We start from the raw sequence: 24,803 nt of genomic DNA on the forward strand, positions 1-24,803 counted from the left end.
AATTCGCTACCCAGCAACCCACAGGGGAATATACCTAGCCACTATCGGCTCTGCTCATGTGCCAACAGAGGCATAGAGTGTTGCTGTATCCATGGTGGGGATGTCCTGAAAGAGTGTCTTCCTGTCGTCATCAGGACTCTATGGTTCCCACAGGGAAGATGGGCAGTGTATATAAGGCGCATGCGCAGGCGTGGGAGAGCGCGCCTCTTTCTCTTCCACGTGTGCAGACGTTCCTGGTGTTGCTATGGGCCGTAGACCAGCTCGCTGTTACCGGTATTGTAAGAACAAGCCGTATCCAAAGTCTCGTTTTTGCCGAGGTGTCCCTGATGCCAAGATCCGCATCTTTGACCTGGGTCGGAAGAAGGCAAAAGTGGATGAGTTCCCACTCTGTGGCCACATGGTGTCTGATGAATATGAGCAGCTCTCCTCTGAAGCCCTGGAGGCCGCTCGAATTTGTGCCAACAAGTACATGGTGAAAAGTTGTGGCAAGGATGGCTTTCACATTCGAGTGCGGCTTCATCCCTTCCATGTCATCCGCATCAACAAGATGCTGTCCTGTGCTGGGGCTGACAGGCTCCAGACAGGGATGCGAGGTGCCTTTGGAAAGCCCCAGGGCACAGTGGCCAGAGTCCACATTGGCCAAGTCATCATGTCCATCCGCACCAAGCTTCAGAATAAGGAACATGTGATTGAAGCCTTACGCAGGGCCAAGTTCAAGTTCCCTGGGTGCCAGAAGATCCATATCTCCAAGAAGTGGGGCTTTACCAAGTTTAATGCTAATGAATTTGAAGACAAAGTGGCCAAGAAGCGCCTCATCCCTGACGGCTGTGGAGTCAAATACATTCCCAATCGCGGCCGTCTGGACAAGTGGCGAGCTCTGTACTCCTGAGGTCTTTCTTTGACAGCATTGACTCCTTTGACCATGCTGGTCTGACATGCTCACCAATAAATCTTATTTACTGACAAATAAATACTTTTTTAATATTTTAAATAGTTTTAAAATGTTTATCCAATTTTTAGAATATAGAGTACGAGAGAAATAATTTTTGTATCAAAGCAGAATTTTAATGGCAAATGAAACTTTCCTTCAAGTGCGAATGAAACAATCCATTTGTGATTTATAGAGAAAGTTACTGCAGTTCTAATCCAAACACTTTTAACTTGGGACAATAGGGAAATATGTCAAAAGTTTTGTTTGTAGTGAAGACATAAATTATGCAGCTATCCTTACTTTGAATTAAAAAAAGAGCTAGAAAAAAATCTAAGATTTGTAGAGAAAAGATTGTTGTTGTTTATGGAAAATAAACAATAGGGATGAAAATAATAATAAGCATTAGTGATATTTCAACTAAAAGATCCATTCTTAATCTTGTTGCTTATGTTTTCCTTATAAATTTCTGCACATTGATTTTAGAATTTCCCATTACCTCCAATTATCAGCCTTTGGACAGTTCTTTATGAATGCAAAAGGTTTCCTCAGACAAGCCTTACATTATCTTACCCTCAGGAGACAACAGTCCAATCTTCTTCACAGAAAGGTCATAGGTTGACAACCGAGTTCACATTGCTTGTATCTGAGTCCCAGTAGAACCAACAGAAAAGAGAAAATGACACCAAATCAACTATCTGCTTTAAAGGACCCTAGAGAGAGTTTACAATCTGTAGGTGCTTGCCCTACTTAGAGTTACATTGATCATACAGGTGTTTTTGTTTGTCTCAAATTGCTTTGGAAACTACATAAGCTAAAATTTCTGGGTGTTACATTTTAAAATTCTGGTTCTTTAAATTATTTAGTCTTCTGAATCTCAATCTTGCCGACAGTGCCCTCACTTCTTTGTTTTTTTATTATTTTTTTAAAGATTTTATTTATTTATTTGACAGAGAGAGAGCACAAGTAGGCAGAGCAGCAGGCAGAGGGAGAGGGAGAATCAGACTCCCCGCTGAACAGGGAGCCCGATGAGGGGCTCAATCCCAGGACTCTGGGGCCATGACCTGAGCTGAAGGCAGCCGCTTAACGAACTGAGCCACCCAGGCGCCCCGCCCTCACTTCTTTAAAACTAACCACTTTCAGGTCAATATATTGAATGAAAGCAACAAGAGGAGTACTAAATAGTGTAGAGACATATGCTTATTAAATTATTTCCATTAACTTAAAAAAATTCTTTTGTCAATCCTAAAAGTTTGCATCTGACAATATTTTTTTCAGGCTCCTACTATAAGGAATGTCCTACTTGTATATTTTCAAGCAAGGCTGCTGTATTAAGCTATATTTTTTATATTATATATAAATGAGAAAGATAAATACTAAATAACACAAATATATAGAAAGGGTTCTTCTGCCTAAGAAGTACTTTCCTTTTTGTGTTTTGTTTGATGCTTTAAAACTCCTGAAGTTTTCTGGGAAATTAAGCCCCGTGCAATTCATAAATGAGGGTAAACATGAGCCAGATCTTCTGACTCCTGTCCAGTCTTGTTTACTTTCTGCCATACTGTCTTTCAAAAACAAAAACAAGCTCAAATCAAAATGCGAAGCACAACAAACAGTCCCTTAGTTTCAGTGTTAATATAATGCAGTTTTGAAAATATTTTCCATCCTCATTATTTACCCTTCTCTTTGGTCTCAAACTTCTCAAACATCTTGACCTTCAAACTTGGAACTCTATACTCACTCACTAAATATAGGTAGGCAGCTAAGGATAAGCCCATGAATGTCCTTGTCTGGTAGAGACTGGTAACTATGATTGTTTATGCATATAGGTATGTCAGTGAAAAGAAAATGAAAGATTCAAAATTATTACATTAAAAACTGGTGGATCTCATTAAGGTTTATTATTTGATTTTTCTGACAGTTGTCTATTATATAAGCTATTATATAAATTTTATTTCCTTTAAGGTTGATAGAAGGACACTTTCACTTTTTTTTAAACAAAAATCCTATCATATTTTCTAAACCATGATTTTGTTTTTTCAGCATTTTTCTGTTTTCTGGTCATTTTAGTTATTAACAAATTGATAAGAAGACAGTTGAGCTGAAGGATAATTTGATTATATTTTTGCCAAGCTTGTCATTATTTCTAAATTTCTATTCAAAATGGAAAATTTAATTTGGGAACATATTATGTATTCATATATTCATGCACTACTGCAATGAAACAGAACTATCTGCTCTTTAAGAAAATGCAAGTACAGTTAACTAAATTCAAGTAAATATTGCCCTATAAAACTCTTTGATTTGGTTGATGGAGTCTCCAGGTTTTATGGAAAATATTGACTGAATCAGAAGATGATGAAAACTACAATTGGACCCTGCATCATTATCAATTTAGTTTTGAAAAGCACATTCCACAAATGATCATTATACAACTCACTATTTCTCCCCCCATTCAAAATATGCAATTATACTAAGCATATTTAGCCTGAAGTTCTTAATTTTTATAAAAATATACACTAGCTCTGGCATGAATTGACTGTCACTAACGTTGGCATGCATTTTATTTCCACTTTAGCAGCTTGGTACTGCCTGCCTCAACAAAATTCAAGTAGGACTTTCTGATACTTAGAGGGTCACCACGGACCTGAGGATTAAGCTGGGAGATCATTTAGCCCCAATCATCTCCTGTCTTTATGTTAATGACATGGGTTTGGGACTTTTCTTAGAGTAGTGACTTCAGTGTTTTCATAAAAATACCTACCTTTCTTTAAAGTAAGTAATGCAGAAAATAATGAGTAAAGTCAAAGTGAACTGAATTACACCATCAATAATAATTCAAAGTGAAGTCATTGCCATGCTTAACAGTGGATAATAAGGGAAATTCTGGCATTAGGACGACTGGATTTGAACCTTCCTTTCTCCACATACTTGGGCAAATTACTTAGTATCACCATTCCTTAATTTTCTTAACTGTAAAATGAGGTTAAGACACTATAGATTATAAATTTGTTTTTAGGAGTAAATGAGAAAATGAATAGGATCGTGCCTTGCACATATTAAGTATACAGAATTAATGTTAATTTATGCTAATATCCATGTTATCACGACTCCATTTGCTCCTGCCTCACTGCTTCTCAGCTTCTGATTTTTGCTGCTTGTAGTGTTACTATTTTTTTTCATGATTTATAACCTTAATATTCTGTTTTGCAACCATTACACCCTCCAGTTGTCTAATCTGAGTTCTGTGTTTAATTGGATGCAATATTCTGATTTGAGTTTTATTTTTTATCTTCAGTTTTGTAATTTCCACTTTCATATTATTCTAGTTGGTTGTCTATTCTTGGAGCTCCTTTTGAAAAATGTTAACTGTGCTCTACCCATTATCCTTTACATATTACTCGCTAATGGAGATTTGCTTTATTTCCTTTCTCTTCCCAACAGATTAGATTTTTTATCTACCTTACCTTTTTCATTCAATACTCTTCTTTCTTTCTTCTCCTTTTTCTCATTTTTTTTCAAAAGAACGATTATATGACTATCGTGCCATTATTTTCATCATGTTGATGTGTGATAACAGACTGTTCTATCAGACCTTCTACTTAATCCGAAAGATTGTAGGTAACTTTCTCTAGTCACACTTTCACAAAGTTTTTGTTATTTTTTGTTCACTTGTCCTCTTTCTGGGTGCCATAGTTTGAGGGCCGGATTTTGCTACCAACTCTTCCCTTGCTTTGGGATGAGAAGCTTAGGGAAAGGAGGGAACTTGAAGGGTTAATTATAGCCTTTGATGGATGCTGGATTCTGACTCAACTTCTGAGAACCCATTAATTATCCTGCACCCAGGCTCACTCCTCAAGGTCAGGTGTGCAGCCCACCCTTCCAGCTGTGGTGTATTTCTTATCCTTGCTTCTGCTGCTGGTCAGTGCAGAACCCTGGAAAATGGTGAGCCCAAGTGTGAGCATCTTTGATGTTGCTAGTGGTTCCACCTGTCAATGGATTTTCATACAATTTTCATACAATCTGTAATAGTTACACAAGGGAAATATATACTTAGTACATTTCTTTCTATATCAGGCTATTAGTGAGACATTTTTAAATCTCGTGTTTCTCTGGAATGTTTCTAGGAGTTTGGAGAGTTTTGAAGAGGTGCATTTTGTAAATGGTCATTAAATAAACCACTATTTCTCCTCATCCCTCAAAATATGGAATTATACTAGAACTATTTAGCCAGAGATCTTCTAATTAAAAAAAAAAAAAGAAAACCACACAAAAAACCAGCTCTGGGCTATTACATTAGAATACATCTTCATTTTATGTCCTTTTTTTTTCTCCTAAATTTATGATAGGCTTAGAACATGACCTTTTCCTTGGTGCCTTTTGGCCGTATTTCTTTTACTATATTTTTCATTTCATTAGGTGTTGGCAAGGAGATTCTTTCATCCTGTTTTACTTCAGTTTATTCACCCAGAAGTCCTCTTAATGTTATGGTAAAAATTATCTGTTTCTGAAACTTTAAAACAATTCATGTAAAAAATATGCTTCCATATGTTTATAACAATTTCTAGTTATCTTTTATTGGTGTGGATCTCTAATAATTATAGCTAAAATTACTCTATCAAAATGAAGAATTTTTAATATAAATTCTAAAAACATTAATTTTGTGTTTGTGTCCATACAGAATCTCAATAATTTTTATTATGTTATAAATAATTGACCAATTAATTCTTCATATTATATAAGTTAAATAGGCTTCTCAGAGTAATTGATCAAAAGATATTTTTGTGCTCTAAATATTTAAAGGATAGGACCATGTTTATAGTAGAAATTATCATATTTTGAGAATTATACTATTAAACTCTTCAAGGGTCCTATTCATAAAATTCTCTGTTGTCCCAAGTTGACTGGTTACTGATAAAGAGAAATATGAGAGGTTTTGAAGGGGGCATGGCACCTTTTGGGAAATATGGGGTTCTTGAAGGAGCAACTATTCTTTTTCCTCTCTGGATGGGTAGAGGGGGGACAGGGAGCAGTACATCGATTTGTCAGGAAATGGTGATTTTCTTTGGCCTCTATGTTATGAGTCATTGAACAACAACAACAACAAGATGATGTTGGTAGTGGGGACAGGAAGGAGATGGCAGAGCGGAGATAAAGAGTGTCAGGAGTCAGCCTCATCCCCAGTCTCTGGCATAGTAAAGATAGGACTTAAATTTCCCTTGGGGTGGAGCCATTCTAGCGCTTTAAGTTTAAACAACATTGAAGAGCATTGCTTATTGGGAAGGAGCCATAGCAGCAAGAAGCTGTCTGGAGGCCCTTCACCAGGAAAGAAAGAGCCATGCCTCAGCCATATTTCCCTCCAGGGGGCTGAATAGGGAGAGGAACTCCGGGACCCTCCAAAAAACTTAAAGAAGACCCCATGAGCATCAGCATTTGGACACCAGATACATGGAGAACCGGGAGGTAGGCAGCACTACAAAGAGAACCAGCAACAGCTGAAAGGGAACATGTTTTCTGTGACTCATGGTTATTTAACAGAGAGAATATTGTTTATGCTCATATACTGTTTCCAATAGTATATATATCAAGGGATAAGGGAGGAAAAGAGAGGAATAAGAGCAGATTGTTTCTTCTCCCTGCTCTAAGAAGCTGAAACTACTAGTCTAGGCTACACTGAAGGAACAGACAGGAGGTTTGAATAGGATGGGTGACAATTTTAATGATTAAAAGTGAGAAGTTACAGATGAGGCTTATATATCATTAAGGAAACATGCTATTAAAAAAACAACAGGGCCTCAATGGAGAACAGGTGGTAGTTTTTCTTGGAAAATAAAAATTCATATTCATGTCAATGTTTCTCCTGTCAAACCAGTTATATAACCATTTTGATGAAAAAGTTCCACAAACAATTCTAGTAAATGTCTGAATTACCAAAACTTAAAAGACATTGAAATTTCACCAAGTAAAACCTCATTCAACATAAAGAAACTTCTATACCACTACCCTAGGATGTAGGGGTTTGATTTATACATACAATGAACATCCAAGACTCTGCAATTGCATGCTGGTGTTTGGGATAAAACTGGATTATTGCTAAAAATGTAATTTTCACATGTTCTTCAAGATATTATAAAATAATTGAAAGATATCAAAATGTAACAGTCTATAAAGTCCAAATCTACTTTATCTAAAAGAAACTTGAAATTTTGGAAATTTGATTCTTACCTAGAGCTAAAAACAAATACATGTGGCAAATACCACCAATACTTATTTACTGATTTAGTGAATTTGAGGTCTATAGACACTCCAACTTCAGAAAATCATTTGAAATGACACAATAAATTTGAAGAGGCTTTTCCCTTAAGACCCAGTAATACCACTTTCAGGTATCTATGCTAGAAAACTCTGATCTTACAGAACAAGAGACATGTGCAAAAGCCCTCATGTCGCTGTTCATAATAACAAAAAAAAAAAAAAACACTAATTTCCATAAAGAGGACAATGATTATATCAATTGGGGTATATTTACAATGGGAGACACTATAAAGAATGAAAATAACACAACACAGATAAGTCTCAGAAATAAAATGTTGAGTGAAAAAAGAAAGACTCTAAAGAGTGTAATGCCTTTTTTTTAAAGCTCAAAACAAGCAAAACTAGAAGAAATACTGTGTGTGTCTAAAGAAATGTGTGATAAATCTAGCTTTCTTAGGGAATGCTAAAGCACAAAATTAAAGGCTAGTGGTTCATGGGTGGGACATAGCGTGGCAGGGAAGGAGTAAGGATGGTCTATTGAGGGTACTCAGATTGGATTAGATTCAATAATATTAGTGTTGTTCTAATTTATGTTTTCAAGAGTTCAAGGATATTTAATATTATTATCACAATTCAGAATGGACAAACCTGTGGCAGACAGACCTTAAGGTAGTCCTCTTGATTCCTACCTCCAGAAGTTTCATGTCCATGTATAACCTTTCCTTGAGTGTGGGTAGGACTTGTGACTTGTTTCTAACTAATAAAATATGGCAAAAGGGATGGAGTATCACTCTGAGGACTATGTTATAAAGCAAGTCCTTGCAGCTCATTATCTTTAGTTTGTCAGGGCTAATCTTGCAACTTTCTCCTTCCATATAAATTTGATAAACAACTTATAAAATCACAACATTCAACTGCACTTTCAAAATTCCTGATATGATTTTTATTGAATTTATATTAACTCTACAGAGTAATCTGATGAGAAATAACATCTTTATGAAAATGGGTCATCTATCAAGTAAATTTCTAAATTCATCAGGTCTCCTTTAATGTTTTCCAATATCTTTTTATAATTTTCTCCATTATTGTTTTGTACATCTTTTGTTAGATATGCTTTTAGATGCCTTATGTTTTTTTGTTGCCACTGAAAGCATCTTATTTGTTACATTTTAAGTGTACTCTTTTATTAACTCTTTCTCCTGACTTGCTTGCATATTTCACATAGAACTATCATCTGCTAATATTAATCATTTTGTCTCTTGCTTTCCATTATTTATATTTTAATACATTTCTTATTAATACTGTACTAAAATCTTCAATATGATGTGAACAGAAATAGTAGGAGCAAATAATATTCTTACATTAATCCTGAATTTAAAGGAATTGCCTCTAACTTCTCAATGTGTAAAGATGATATTCCCTGTGTATTTAACAGATACTCTTTATGGACTAACAGAAGCTTCACCAACATTCTTTTCGGCAAAAGTTAGTTTTTTTTAATTTGTTTTCTTCTTTTTTTCTTTCATATCTAGAGGTTAAATATATTGAATGTCTTTGTGTATTGGTGTATTTTCTATAGTAATATCTAAATGATATGTATTAGAGGGCACCTGGGTGGCTCAGTTGGTTAAGTGTCTGCCTTCAGCTCAGGTCATGATCCCAGGGTCCTGGGATCCAGTCCAGCATCAGGCTCCCTGCTTAGTGGGGAGTTTTCTTCTCCCTCTGCACACCCCCCCTGCTTGTGCTCTCTCTCTCTCTTCTAAAAAAAAGAAAAACGTTATGTATTACATCAGTTTTCTTGTCATAATAAGCTACCCTTGCATTCCTGGAATAAATCTAATTTGGTGGTATAATTTTTTTATACTCCGTTGAAACAAATTTGTCATTTTACTATTATTATCACATTGGTTTCAAGGATAGTCTTGTCTCATATATAGGGTTGATATGTATTGTTCTCTCTTTTCTATTTTAGAAGAGACTTATAATACTGAAATCATTTTCCCGGAAGGTTTATTAGAACTCTTTTCTAACCATTGGAGCTTGATGATTTTTGTTTTGTGTATATGTGTATTGGGAGAAAATTTTAACTATTGATTTAATTTATTTGGTGATTATGGAAATATTCTGACTTTTTATATATTTTGTGGTATTTTTACTTTTATTTTTATTTTTAGCCATTTGGCTACTCTCCAGAGAGCTAAAAATATCAAGTAGCAATATGACATAGATAACAGAGGCACCAACTCTCTTGTCACAATAGAGCTAAGTAATGCACTATTAGGCAGGAAGGAATGCAGAAACAAATGATTGGAAGAAAAAAATAACTAAGGAAATACAAGTTGAAAATTTTTCATTTACAGTAACCAATAACCAAAGGAAAGACACGCTCAAACGAACATGCTCATATAAAAATCCCAAATAAGACCTCTCCATTGAGTCAGGTTTTTGAGCATGAATCATAACAGGTGGGGCTGGACCTTACCACAGTCTGCTCAGTCTGATCCTGGGCCGCTCTCACTGACTTTAGAATGGGAATCTCATCATCCTAGAGCAGAGATGAAATCCAGGGCCTGCTGTTGGGCCGCTGCAACATATGGATGCCACAAATCCACCATGGAAACCACTCAAGGGCCATCTTCTACTGAATCTTCGTGGACTGCAGTGTGCTAGAAAGAATCATCTAAGAGGAGGCAGCATCCGTCTGCCCAACACAAGGGCTCGCTTCCCACCACCAGCTTACAGCACTTGGGAGTTTTCAGACGTAAATGGACATTAGATAAAGATGTCAGTGGGGTCCCTTGTCTTCTGTTATCACAGTCTCAGGGCTGTGTCTATCTATATATCATTTTTAAATTTCCTCTTTGTTATATAATCCTTGTTGCTGGGACCTCTTCTTTCTCTATCTGTGATTGTAGAGATTCTGCCCTTCTGTCAAATCTGGAAAATTCTCATCTACTTTTTCTGCAGATATTGCTGTTCTAATTTCACTATTCTCTTTTTCTGGAACTCAGATTAAATATATGTTAGATCTCATTGTATCCCCCATGTCTCTTAACCTTTCTTTGACTTTTCCATATCTATTTCTCTGCATGACATTTGAATGATTTCTGCATATCTATTTTCCTGTTCATTATTGTTTCTTTAGCTGACTTCGGTTTGTTGTTTAACCCACCCATGGAGATTTTAATTTCTGCAATTGCATTTTTTATTTTCAGAAGCTATATTTAGTTTCTTCTGGAGAGGGGAAGATTACCACCTATACCAGTTTGACTGGGGCTCCAAAATTGGGCTGGGGGTAGACCTCTGGTCTGACTCCAGGTCCCACCTACCAGTGAAAGCTTTTTGGGAAACAACATAAGGAGAGCACACTCAGTTGCATGTGACCAAAGCCCCGGCAAATGCCTAGTTTGACCCAAGTCAGGCCTAAGGAGGCCCAGACTGGCCCATTAACAACACGGGGACCAAACCCTGCCCACAACAGGTAAAGAGAGTCATTGCAGATAGATGAACTGAAGGAAAATGCAGCTCAGCCACAACAGAAGGGCACATGCAACACATGTAAGAGACACCCTAAAGCTCCAGATCTTTGAAAAGATCAAGAAAATTGATAAACCTTTAGCCAGACTCATCGAGAGAGAGAGAGAGAGAGAGAGAGAGAGAGAAGGAGAAATGAAAGAGGAGAAATAACAATTGGCATCACAGAAATTCAAAGGATTATAAGAGAATATTATGAAAAATTACATTTCAACAAATTGGACAGCTTAGAAGAAATGAATAAATTCCTAGAAACATAATCTCCCAAAACTGAATCAAGAAGAAATAGAAAATTTGAACAGACTAATTGCTAGTAATGAAATTGAATCAGTAATAAGAAAACCAAAACCAAAACCAAAACCTCTCAACAAACAAAAGTCCAGGACCAGATGACTTCACAGGTGAATTCTAACAAATATTTAAAGAAGAGTTAATACCTATTCTTGAACTATTCCAAAAAATGGAAGAAGAAGAAGAAAAGCTTCCAAATTCATTCTAGGAGGCCAGCATTACCCTAACACCAAAACCAGACGAAGACACTACAAAAAACACTACAGGCCAAAATCTCTGATGAAACTAGTTGCAAAAATCCTCAACAAAATATTAGCAAACCAAATCCAACAATACATTAAAAAAATAATTTACCATGATCAAATGGGATTTATTCCTAGGATGCAAGGGTGGTTCCACATTCATAAATCAATCAACATGATACAGCACATCAACAAGAGAGAGGGTATAGAACATATGATCATTTCAATAGACGCAATAAAAGCATTTGGCAAGGTACAACAACCATTCAGGATAAAAACCCTCAAAAAGTATGTTTAGAGGGAACTTACTTCAACATAATAAAGGCCACATATGAAAACCCATGGTGAACATCATGCTCAATGGAGAAAAACTGAGAGCTTTTCCCCTAAGGTCAGGAACAAGACAAGGATGTCCACTTTCACCACTTTTATTCAACATAGCACTGGAAGTACTAGCCACATCAACCAGACGAGAGAAAGAAGTAAAAGGCATCCAAATTGGTAAGGAAGAAATAAAACTTGCACTATTTGCAGATGAAATGCCACTATATGTAGAAAACCCTAAAGACACCATCAAAAAACTACTAGAACTGATAAATGAATTCAGTAAAGTCACAGGATACAAAATCAATATACAGAAATCTATTGCATTGCTATACACTAACAGTGTAGTAGGAGAAAGAGAAATTAAGAAAACAGTCCCATTTATAATTTAACAAAAAATAATAAAACTTAGAAATAAACTTAGCCAAGGAGGTGAAAGACCTGTACTCTAAAAACTATAAAACATTAGCAAAGAAATTGAAGATGACATAAATGGAAAGATATTCCATGCTCATGGAGTTGGAAAAACAAATATTTTTAAAATGTCCATATTACCCAAAGCAATCTACAGATTTAATGCAATCCCTATCAAAATACCAATAGCATTTTTCATAGATGTATAACAAATAATCTAAAAATTTGTATGCAACCACAAAGGACCCCAAATAGCCAAAGCAATCTTGAAAAAGAAGAATAAAACTGGAGGTATCACAATCCCAGATTTCAAAATAGAATACTAAGCTGTAGTAATCAAAACAGCATGGCACTGGCACAAAAATAGACACATAGATCGATGGGCTAGAACAGAGAGTCCAGAAATGAACCCACGATTATATGGACAATTATTATGACAAGGCAGGAAAGAACATCCAGTGAGAAAAAGACAGTCTCTTTGACAAATGATGTTCTAACAATTGGACCACTACATGCAAAAGAATGAAACTGGACTATTTTCCTCCACTATACAAAAAATAAGCTCAGAAAGTATTTAAGACCTGAATATGAGATCTGAAACCATAAAGATCCTAGAAGTGAGCATAGGCAGTAATTTCTCTGACATTGGCTGTAGCAACATTTTTCTAGAAATGTCTCCTAAGACAAGGGAAACAAGTGCGTAAGTAAACTATTGGGATTACATCAGAATAAAAAGCTTCTGCATGGTAAAGGAAACAACCAATAAACTAGAAGACAACTACTAAATGGGAGAAGATATTTTCAAATGACATATCTAATAAAGGGTTAGTATCTAAAATATATAAATAACTCATGCAACTCAACACCAAAAAAACAAATAATCCATTTATATTGGGCAGAAGACATGAACAGACATTTCTCCAAGAAGACCAACAGATGGCCAACAGATACATGAAAAGGTGTTCATGATTACTCATCGTCAGGAAAATGCAAATCAAACCACAATGAGATGTTACCTCACATCTATCAGAATGACTAAAATAAAAAATACAAGAAACAACAAGTGTTGGCAAAGATGTGGAAAAAAAGGAAACCCTCATGCGCTACTGGTGGGAATGCAAACTGTTGCAGCCCTCTGTGGAAAACGGTATTGAGTTTCCTCAAAAAAAATTAAAGATAGAATTACCATACGATCAGCAATTGAACTACTGGGTATTTACCCAAAGAATATGAAAATACTAATTTGAGAAGAAATATGCGCCCTTGTGTTTATTGCAGCGTTATAATAGTCAAAATATGGAAGCAACCTAAGTGTTCATCGATAGATGAATGGATAAAGAAGAGGTTGTATATACGCACAGTGGAGTATTTATTCTGCCATAAAAAAGAATGAAATCTTGCCATTTGCTACAACATGGATGGATCTAGAAAGTATAATGCTAAGCGAAATAAGTCAGTAAGAGAAAGACAAATACCACTTGATTTCACTCATATCTGGAATTTAAGAAACAAAGCAAATGAACAACAAAAAAAGGGAAAACCAAAAAACAGACTCTTGACTACAGAGAAAAACTGCTGGTTACCAGAGGGGACATGGGTGAGTGGATGGACAAAACAGGTGAAAGGGATTAAGAGTACATTTACTGTGATGAGCACTGAATAATGTATACAACTGCTGAATCACTATATTATACACCTGAAACTAATATAACACTGTGCATTTATTATACCAGAATTAAAAAAAAGAATTGTAGGGAATATATTAGTTCAAGTTTACCACATAATCCAAAATTCTTTTTTCAAAAACACTTCTATGTGTACTTTCACCAGCAATGTATGAGAATTCCCATTCTCAAGTGTTCATCCTCATTTCTTGACTTTTTAAACTTTTAGACAATCTCATAATTTTGAAATGGTATGGAATTGTGATTTTAATTGGCCTTTCCCTGAGGAGCTTTTTACATCTTTTTAAATGCTTTTGACCATTCATTTTTCGTCTGTGAAATGACGGTTTCTCTTTTGCAGTGTTCTGCAGCACTATTTGTATTTTGCCTTTGAATTTAGATTTTTCTAAATACCAGACCTTTATTTATTTTCTATGTTGCCTTTGTCTTCTGCTTATCTGTGGTTTATTTTTGTAATCTCTTTATGGAATTTTTGATGACATAAAATAAAGTTTAGGGTGTTTAGGTTTACCAATCATTTCCTCTATTGTTTTTACTTTTTATATTTTCTTAAAAAGTGTTCTTTATTGGGGCGCCTGGGTGGCTCAGTTGTTAAGTGTCTGCCTTTGGCTCAGGTAATGATCCCAGGGTCCTGGGATCGAGCCCCGCATCGCTCCCCACTCAGCAGGTAGCCTGCTTCTCCCTCTCCTTCTGCTGATTCCCCTATTTGTGCTCATTCTCTCTCTGTCAAATAAATAAAATCTTGTGTTTTTTATTTCCTGGTTATAAACATATTCTATATTTTTCCTCTAATAGTTTTATAAGTTTGCTTTCATTTTTAAAGTATGAATTCATCAGTTGATGGCTATTTGGATTCTTTCCATAATTTGTCTATTGTTGATAATGCTGCTATAAACATTGGGGTGCATGTGCCCCTTTGAATCAGTATTTTTGTATCCTTTGGATAAATACCCAGTAATGGAGTTGCTGGGTCATAAGGTAGTTCTATTTTTAGCTTTTTGAGAAACCTAGAGTGTATTATGCTAAGCAAATAAGTCAGAGAAAAACAAATACCATATGATTTCACTTGTATGTGGAATTTAAGAAACAAAACAGATGAACATAAGGGAAAGGAAAAAAAAAAAAGAGAGAGGGAGGCATACCATAAGAGATTCTCGACTATAGAGAACAAAATTGGTGGGTGCGGCCTGCGCTAAGTGGGTGATAGGCATTAAGGGATGTTGGGATGAGCATTGGGTGTTATATATAAGTGATGAATCACTTAATCTACTCCTGAAACTAATATTACACTATATGTTAAGTGGCTAGAATTTAAATAAAAACTTGAAACATTAAAAAAATAAAGCATGCAATCTGGAGTTAACTTTTGTGTACCATATGAGAGGAATCTAATTTTTTAAAAACTTATTAATTACCAATTGTCCTGTACCATTTTCTAAATAGTCCATCATTTTCCATTAATTTATGTACCTAATTCTGGGTTCTTTCTTCTGGTCCACCAAACTACCTTTCTTATCATAAGAAACAATAGGTTTCTTTATAATAAACCTTGGTATTGTAGGTCTCTTCCGTTCACATTTTTACTTTTTTCAAAACCCTTGCATTTCCATATTAACTTGAGAATCAGCTAGTCATTTTGAAGAGAATGTGTTAGGATTTTGATTAGAATTGCATTTAATCTATAACCAAGATAGACAAACATGTATGGTATATATCTTTTTCCATGGTATATATTTCCATCTATTTTGATCTTCTTAAAGTCATTCAATGAAGGTTTATGATTTTTCTATTAAGAAAATTTATCATATTTCAAGAAAACATGCTTTTACTGCTATTATAAACTATATCTTTTACTTTGTATTTTCTAATCTTTTACTACTGATATGGAAAACACAACTGAATTTTATATATTGATCTTTTAACAGGTAACCTTGTTAAAGTCTTCTCTTTATTCTAATGATTTATCCTTTGGTTCTTTTGTATTTTGTATTTTGTACATAGGCAGTTGTATCTTCTGCAAATTATGATAGCTTTATAAACAATCCAGTTTTTATGTATTTTTCTATTCTTAGTATGCTTATTAGAGTCTCCAATATGATATTAAATAGAAGTCGAGAGAGGAGATACTTTAGCTCAGGTCCTTCAGAAAGTAGGGCTTGAGAGGGTACTCCTTATGTAAGGTGAAAGCCCACAATGGAAAAGTGACAAATAAAAGGAAATGAAGCAAGTAAGATGCTAACCCACAAAGAACAATAAATATAATGTATTATAGTGAGCCACAAGGAAACCTAGCAGATTGTTCATTATGTGTGTTAGCTTGGCATGTGGGGCTGTTCAAGAGAAGGAGGAACTACATGTCAGAATCTTCTCCAGAAGTGAGAAAGGAGAATTTAGCTCCTTTCTGTCCCCCACTTTTCATTGGCCAAGGTCCATTAATGATTGAACTTCTGATTTATATTATCTGGTGGCTTCTCTGGAAGCCAGATCCCACGTCCAGTGCTATGTGGTATTTTTCCTAAGTCTGAAAATGGAGGAGTATTAACCAAGAGGGAAGAAGAGGGTCAAGGGACTCTGAGAAGTCCCACAGGCTTGTAACTCAATAGAGTCAACATCTTTATTGTGTTCTTGATTTTATGGTCTGATTTTAACATTTGCTGTATGATTCAATAGATAAATCATATCAGATTAAAGAAATTCCTTTCTATTCCAAAATACAGTTTTCATCAAGAATGAATATTACACAAGATATAAAGATGTCAATTAAGCATATAAAAAGATACTCCATATCATATGTCACCAGGAAAATGCAAATAAAAACAACAGTGAGATACCATTACACACCTATTAGAATGGTCAAAACCTGGAACACTGACACCAAATGCTGGTGAAGATGTGGAGCAACAGGAACTATCGTTCATTGCTGGTGGGAATGCAAAGTCATAGAGTCGCTTTGGAAGTCAGTTTGGTGGTTTCTTACAAAACTGAACATACTCTTATCATAATTTCTAGCAATTGCATTTCTTGATATTTACCTAAAGGAGTTAAAAACTTATGTTCACACAAAAACCTGAACATGGATGTTTATAGCAGCTTTATTCATAATTGACAAAACTTGGAAGCAACCAAGATATCCTTCAGTAGGTAAATGGATAAATAAAACTGTAGTACACCCAGGCATTGAAATATTATTCAACACTAAAAAGAAATGAACTATCGAGTCGTGAAAAGACATGGAGTCAACTTAAATGCTTAATACTAAGTGAAAGAAGCCAATATGAGAAGTCCATATACTGTATGATTCTAACTATATGACATTTAAAAAAGTTAAAAATATGGAGACAGTGAAAAGATTATTGTTTGCCTAGGGTTTGGGTTGGGAGTTTGGGTGAGGGAGAACAGGTGGAGCACAGAGGATTTTTATGGCAGTGAAAATACTCTGTATGATATTATAATGATGGAAACATGTCATTTTATATTTGCTCAGACTCATGGGATGTACAACACCAAGAGTGAACCATCATGTAAACTATGGACTTTGGGCTATTATGATGTGTCAATGCAGATTCATCAACTGTAACAAATATAATACTCTGGTGGTTGGTAATGGGAGAGGGTGTGCATGTGGGGGCAGGAGGTACATGGGAAATGTTTGTACTTTCTGCTCCATTTTTCTGTGAACCTAAAACTGCTCTAGAGAAATAGTCTCTTAAGAAATGACTATTGAATTTTATCAGATTAAAATTACATTATATACATATTATTTGGGGGTACTTGTTTTTCTTCCTCTGTGAAACAACTGTTTCTGTCTTTTGTCAGTTTTTATAGTGCAAATTGTAAAATATTTATTGATTTGGGGTAGTTCTACATGTGTACCACATATTCGTCTGCTATCAAGTTTACCAGTTGAATTTAGCATCTACTTTCAACCATATAAATATTAGAAAATATTACAAAAGTGACACCACTGAGTAAATGATGGACTATTCAATACATGGTGCTAGAATGATTAATAGTGTATAGTTTAAAAATGAAATTAACTTTTTTAAGTTGGGACTTATTTATAGAGGATTAAAAAAACATACAGAATCTGAAGACTAATTACAAAGAGGAGATATCACCCTAAGAAATAAACACTGCCAGTGTCTTAGAAACAGCCTGTTTATCTTTAACAGGTCCCATCTTTTCCTTCATCCTTAAAGGGACCCCATCCTGATTTTTATAATAATTCCTTTCAAGTTTTCTATCAATGTTTGTATCTATAATCATTAAACTACACTGACTTGCCTATTCTTACTTTACGTAAGTAAAGTCTTGATGATTCCATTATTTACTTGTTGCCATAAAACCACAGGCCCCCTTTCTTTTCCTTGAGTTGTTTCTTATGAAAGAATGTTCTCCCTACTGCAATAGCCTGAATAAAATTATCTCCTAATAAAAGCATTTTGTCTTCCACAACACACACACACACACACACACACACACACACACACCTTAAAGGATGGGAGGGGAGGAAATGTTTTGAACAAGAAAAAATAAGTAGATTTAGTTATACTAATAATAGTTTTGTATGGTTAATTGTGACATCAGCATTAAGAGATAGTTTTCACTATGATCTCACTGATATGTGGAATTTAAGAAACAAGGCAGAGGATCATAGGGGAAGAGAGGAAAAAATGAAACAAGATGAAACCAGAGAGGGAGACAAACCATAAGAGACTCTTAATCACAGGAAACAAACTGAGGGTTGCTGGAGGGGAAAAAGGTGGAGGGATGGGGTAATTGGTGATGGACATTGGGGAGAGTATGTATTATAATGAGCACTGGGTATATATAAGACTGATGAATCACTGACCTGTACCCCTGAAACTAATAATACATTATATGTTAATTAATTGAATTTAAATTAAAAAAAGATAGTTTTCAAAAAAGGTAGAGCTATGATTCCCATTAGATATAAATATGAATGCATGCTAGATATATTTTTAATTAACGAGGAAACCAAGAAATGTTATAATGGTTTCAAAAGAGAATCTAAGGAACAGACACATTTATAGGTCAGGAATATTAAAATGAATGTATAAATGAAGACAAAATGAACTTCTTCCACAGTGGGAAAGGGAAGTCAACTGAACTTCTGCTTGACAAGGCAGAGTTTGCATGTCTAAAGACAGGGAACTTTTTTCCATTATCTTGGATATCTACAAATTAAAGATTTATATAATAGCATCCATAAAAACAAATCTCATAAAGCTGAATGCTGTCCTATAGATAATGCATAGTTTTTCATTGAAACAGTTATTTTTCCTATAGTGACATCAGTCTTTTTGTCCTGTTCACTTAGATCAATATTGTCACATTTAACACAACAGATGACTATGTGTGATGAACACTGCAATGTTATTTTCCTTCCCTTTTGCTATTAGGTCTCCTTTCAAATCACTAGAATACCCACATTAGCCTTTTTCTATTATATTTTATGTTCCACTCACTGTGCAGCCTGTCCAACCTCATTTAATTCTTTTTTTCTCATAAACCTGTTCACACTTGGAAGTTTCCTCACGCAAGTGAAGATTTTGTAGTGCTTCAGTAGCTCAGAGCCAGAGAGGCAGAGAAAGCCCCTCTTTGCTTGACAAATGATGTATTTCAAGAACAGACATGATATCCATTATTGTACAACTGCTATGTGAATTTGAAACTTGGGTATTTAGAGGTGGTATTTTTTTTTAATGGTTGATGTAACTTCTTGCTGCAATTGCAGGGCTCCTGTTTCAAGACTGCTCTTGTTTATCATTATTTGGAAGCCCTTTTTAGAGATGAAGACATTTTAATTTTATTTCAGGGAAAGGTCTTTGTGTAAGCAATTATAGGTCACTTCTCAATTTTATTATAAGTCACTGTTAACTGGGAATACCAGTTTTACTAATTTGTTTTAGTAGTATGTAGGAGTGGGTTCTACTACCTACTTACCATACATCTAATACCTTTCTCCCTGAGTTAATTTCCTCATATTTCAGTTGTTTTTTGGTTGTTTCTTGTCTTAAAAATTGAAAATACATTTTTTCCCCTATGCGGCAACTGAGGTCATATGCACAGAGCTCATGAGTTTCTAGGTGCAGCTGGATAATGTAGGGATTGAGAGAGAGCATGGATTTTACTTCCCATCTCTACCACTTTGTAACTACACAAATTCTTGAAGTGTCAGTTTCTTCTTTTTTAAAAAAATTTATTTTTAAGTAATCTCTACACCCAACGTGGGGATGGAATTCATGACCCTGAGATCAAGAGTACATGCTCTTCCCACTGAGCCAGCCAGGTGCCCCGTATTAGTTTCTTCTGTAAAATTGGAAACAAAACTAAATTGGATAGTCCCTATAAAGTGCCTCATACAATGATCATTAAATAATAAAAACTAAATAATCATTAGCTATTATTATATCACAATGCCCTGCTCACCACTTTCCCTTGCTTCTGGGCCCTTCTATATTCTTGAATATAAAATTAGAAGACCAGTACTACTGGAGAAAATAATAATATAATAATAATAGCTTGTATTTACTGAGAATTAACTATACACAATTCAACATACAAAGTATTATTCTTATGTCTCTAAATGGAAATTTTTTCCCGAGTAAAAAAACAAACTTCATTCATAATTTAATCTTTTTAAAATAACAACTTGTGATATAATTCACATACCGTAGAATACACACATTCAAAATACAATTCAGTGGTGTTTCATATACTGAGTTATGCTGCCATTACCATCATCAACTCTACATTTTCATCATCCCCAGGAAAACCTCATACTCAGCATTTGTCCCCAACCCCCAGTCCTAGGCAACCACTAATCTACTCCCTCTTTCTCTGTGTATATAGATTTACCTATTTTGGACATTTCATATAAATGCAATCATACAGAAAAACTAATGATGTAATGTATGGTGATTAATATAACAATAAAAAATTATAAAAAAAATAAATGCAATCATACAATATGCAGCTTTTTGTGTCCAGTTCCTTTTACTTAGTATAATATTTTCAAGGTTCATGCATGTTGTAGCACGTATCAGTATTTCATTTCTTTTTTGTTAATAAATAGTATTTCATGATAGAGGTATGCCACATTTTGTTTATTTACTTATTAGCTGATGGACATTTAAGTTGCTTCGATTTCTGGCTGTCATGAACAAGAATGCTGCAATGAGTATTTGTGTACAAGTTTTTTTGTGGTCACATGTTTTCATTTCTCTTAGGTATATACCTAGGAATAGAATTGCTAGGTCATATGATAAATCTATGCATAACCTTTTATGTTTTATTAAAATTTTTTGACACAAAAAATTGTACATAACTAGCATACAACTTGATGAATTTGGAGATAAGTGTACACCCATGAAACTATCATAACCATTTATGCCACAAAACTGTCCATTACCTCCAAAAGGTTTCCTCCCACCCTTTTATTCATTATTATTACTATTATCTTGGGATAAGAACACTAAACATAAGATCTACCCTGTTAGCAAGTTTTAAAGTATAGAACACATAGTTTATGTTAAATGGGAATAAGAAGATAAAGTTCAGATAGAATGAGATTGTGAATATTTGAATTTAAGATTGGGAGTTTATCCTGAATTATCCAGGATTCTTACATGGTCCATAAATGAGGAGAAGGAAACAGGAGAGTCAGAACCAGAGAGGCGGGTTTTCCATGAGAAAGATTAACTGGCCATTGCTAGCTTTGAAGAAATAAGCAGGTCTCTAGAAGCTTGAAAGGTCTAGAAAATGGATTATCTCACAGACTTCAGAAAGTAACCCCAGCTGCCGACCCCCAGCCGTAGACAACCACTAATCTACTCTTTTGAGTAAATTTTACTCTGGTAAGATCCAGTTTAGATTTCTGATCTCCAGAACTAGAGGATGATAGATTTGTGTTGTTTTAGGCCAGTAAATGTGTACTAGTTCATTATAGCAGCAATAGGAAACTAATTAAAGTGGCTTGTGTTAGAATAGGGGCAGGGCATAAAGAGGAGTGAAGGGTATGGGGAGGTTGTTTTGGAGCTAGGTTCTATAAAACATGATGATGGATTAGATAGGGTGGAGGTGGGAGGCCAAGATATAAATCAAGATTTTCTTCAGGAATGGGCTTTAAAAAAATTAAATGTTTAGCATGATATAGACCAGGAGTTGGCAAACTTTTCTGTAAAGGGCTAGATAATATTTCAAGCTTTGTGGGCCAAATGGTCTCTTCTGCAGGTACTCAATACTATCACTGCAGGGGGAAAACAGAGATAATATGAAAAGAGATGGGCAGGGCTGTATCAGAATAAAAGTTGATTCACAAAATCAGACTACAAGTCAAATTTGGCCCATGGTGTATAGTGTTCCAATCTCTGCTGTAGACTATCAGAGAATTTATTTGACATTTTCCATTTCTTAAAAATATATATACATAATTTAAAAAAATGTATACCACTTCATAGAGATGGCTCCAATATCAAAAAAGTCCTTCATTATGAAAGACGCTGTAAGGTAAACCAGTGGGATTATAAGTGTGATTTATTACTATTATCATTAGTAGTTAACATTTGTTAGCTAGCTAACATTTGTTGCACATTTAACATATTAAGAATTTTTTATGTACTATGTCACTTAAGCTTTTCAAAACCCAATGAGCTACTTATCACCATTATCCTTGGTTTTACAAATGAGGTAACTAAGGGTTAGGGGATTAGTAAACAACCAAGGATTAGAAAGAATATTTCTTGTTAAACAACCTTTAATAAGCAGCAGAGTTCTGATTTCGATCTAAATGTGCTAAACTGAAGTCCAACCAACCAATCACCTTAACACTGCACTGCAGTTTGTGTTAATATTATGAGGTCTCTTGGTCAATTATCTCTAAGAATTATGTGAATGTTTTTAAGAATACAAAATATGCAAATTTTGGAATGCTCAAAGGAGGTTCTGACAAAAATCTAATAAGATTTCCTTTTAAAATCACTAATCCTGGACTTGTGAAAACCTCACATCTGACTCAGGCATATTTTAAATAGACCTATTTAGGATATAGTTACTTATGGTCTGTATAAAAAATGGAAACACATTTACTTCCACTTTGCATAAAACACGTACAGATCTGGGAAGTATATTACAATCCTAAATACTGTTTAACTGTGGAGAAAAAGGGAACATAACAACCTGTATTACCATTTAGTACCCTCAAAATCACTTCTTCATCTATTTCAAGAGCTATTCTGCTTTAAAACATTTCTCTGCTTACTTCTTTTGTTAAAAAGAAGACATTCATGTATTTTTCAACTAAGTGTTTCACAAACCTCTCTGAGAAATCAATCTGTGACTCAAGGGAAACTTACAATTAAAATGGCTGATTTTATTTTATTATTTTATTTTATTTGTTAGAGAGACAGAAGGAGCGGGGGGTGGTGCAGAGGGAGAGGGAGAAGCAGATCCCCCCCCCCCCCCCCCGCTTCACTGAGCAAGGAGTCCGATGTAGGACTCAATCCCAGGACCCTGGGATCATGACCTGAGCCGAAGGCAGTCACATAACTGACTGAGCCACCCATGTACCCTAAAATGGCTGATTTTAGATTAAAGGATATTAACCCCAACTGTCCAAATATATTTACTTTTAAGCAAAATTTATCAGTGGAATTGATTCTTCTCTACTCATCTCTTAGCATACAGTTGAAAGAATAAGGCAATGTAGACATACAAAATTTTTAGGTGAGCAGGATTATGATTTCTAATATTAAATGAAGTAGCGACAAGAGAGGTTGCTGACTAGTGAGTGGCTATAGGAGTTTACAGGAATCTGGTTTACAAATTTTACCTACACTATCAACACAAAATACTTTCACATGAATTTTGTATGAGGAAAAAAATTCATGAAACAGAAAATCCAAAGTTCAGTATATTGTGATTAGTGGTGTTAAAACAATTACATAGTTGCCTTTAATGGAGTTTTCCTATTTGCAAACTTTTAAGCCCAGAGGCTTTAGCATCTTATTCATTTCATTGAACATAGAAAATCCTGCATCTGTCTTTTTTGGCAGAACAAATTCCATTGTTTTTATAAATATAAATAAGTACCAGAAATTTCTGTGCACAAAGTTTTGTTTCCTCCATTAATAACAAGGTTCTTATCTGCAAGTTCTTGACATCACTAGCATAGTACAGGAAAGAACTTTTGATGGAGTAAAATCAAAGTTTTCCTTTAAAACAATATTACTGGGCGCCTGGGTGGCTCAGATGGTTGAGCGTCTGCCTTCGGCTCAGGTGGTGATCCCAGGGTCCTGGGATCGAGTCCCGCATCGGGCTCCCTGCTCCTTGGGAGCCTGCTTCTCCCTCTGCTTTTCTCTCTCTCTCTCTCTCTCTCTCTCCCTCTCTTTCTCTCTCTCTCTCTCTGTCTCTCATGAATAAATAAATAAAATCTTTAAAAAAATAAAAAATAAAACAATATTACTGCTTTTAAGATGACATTTGCTTTGAAGTCAAGTATGGCTTCTGTTTATAATGTATTATAACCTTTAAATCATTTTTTTTTCAGTTTACAGTGAAAGGTTGGTTGTACAAGTATTTTATAAAAACAAGGGAATTGAAATGGAAAAACTAAAAAGTGAAGATAGGCAAGAGTACTTCATTCTGTAGTTAATCTGAGGGTTAAAACAAAAATATAAAAGCAGCCTATATTGGCAGCAGCTCTCTCTGCCCACAGGTCCTGTCCCTGTGCTTAAATAAAATCACCTTTTTGCGCCAAAAAAAAAAAAAAAAAAAAAAAAGCCCGTATCCCTGCAACTCTAAGACTGGAGGGCCTAGAAGGATAAAGCATGGTGACTGGTCTACAGCAAAGGTGGGTTTGAAGGGTAAGTTGGATTTTAGTTCTAAAAAAATCTAGGTCAGGGTTATTATGAAAGTAACTAAGTGAGAAATATCAATCAGACAAAGAGTATTTGATAGCTAATATGGAAACAGCAAAACCGCTAGATAAGCAGAGGAAAAAACACTGTTCTTGGGCACAGGAATGGCTCAGCAGCTTTCTAGCATGCTAAAACTAGCTGTAATCACACATTTTCGTTTGCTACTCTCTATCACCCTGATGGCCAATTT

At 35.1% G+C, this 24,803-nt stretch overlaps 1 protein-coding gene across 2 annotated transcripts; it reads left to right on the plus strand.

Moving 5' to 3' along the window:
• Nucleotides 1–244: 244 nt before the first annotated feature.
• Nucleotides 245–889, plus strand: RPL10L (ribosomal protein L10 like). 2 transcript variants are annotated; one of them, XM_088025046.1, is made up of 2 exons: nt 245–353; nt 435–889. In XM_088025046.1, the coding sequence occupies exons 1-2, from the start codon at nt 245–247 to the stop codon at nt 887–889; spliced, it is 564 nt and encodes a 187-aa protein (XP_087881172.1). The 2 variants fall into 2 exon arrangements, with proteins under 2 accessions (XP_087881172.1, XP_027957098.2); XM_028101297.2 differs by having other exon boundaries at nt 245–889.
• The last annotated feature ends 23,914 nt before the right edge of the window (nt 890–24,803 follow it).

This window comes from Eumetopias jubatus, unplaced genomic scaffold (genome assembly GCF_037043125.1).
Source record: "Eumetopias jubatus isolate StellerSeaLion01/CBP00866 unplaced genomic scaffold, mEumJub1_p1.0 scaffold_7, whole genome shotgun sequence".
NCBI lineage: Eukaryota > Metazoa > Chordata > Mammalia > Carnivora > Otariidae > Eumetopias > Eumetopias jubatus.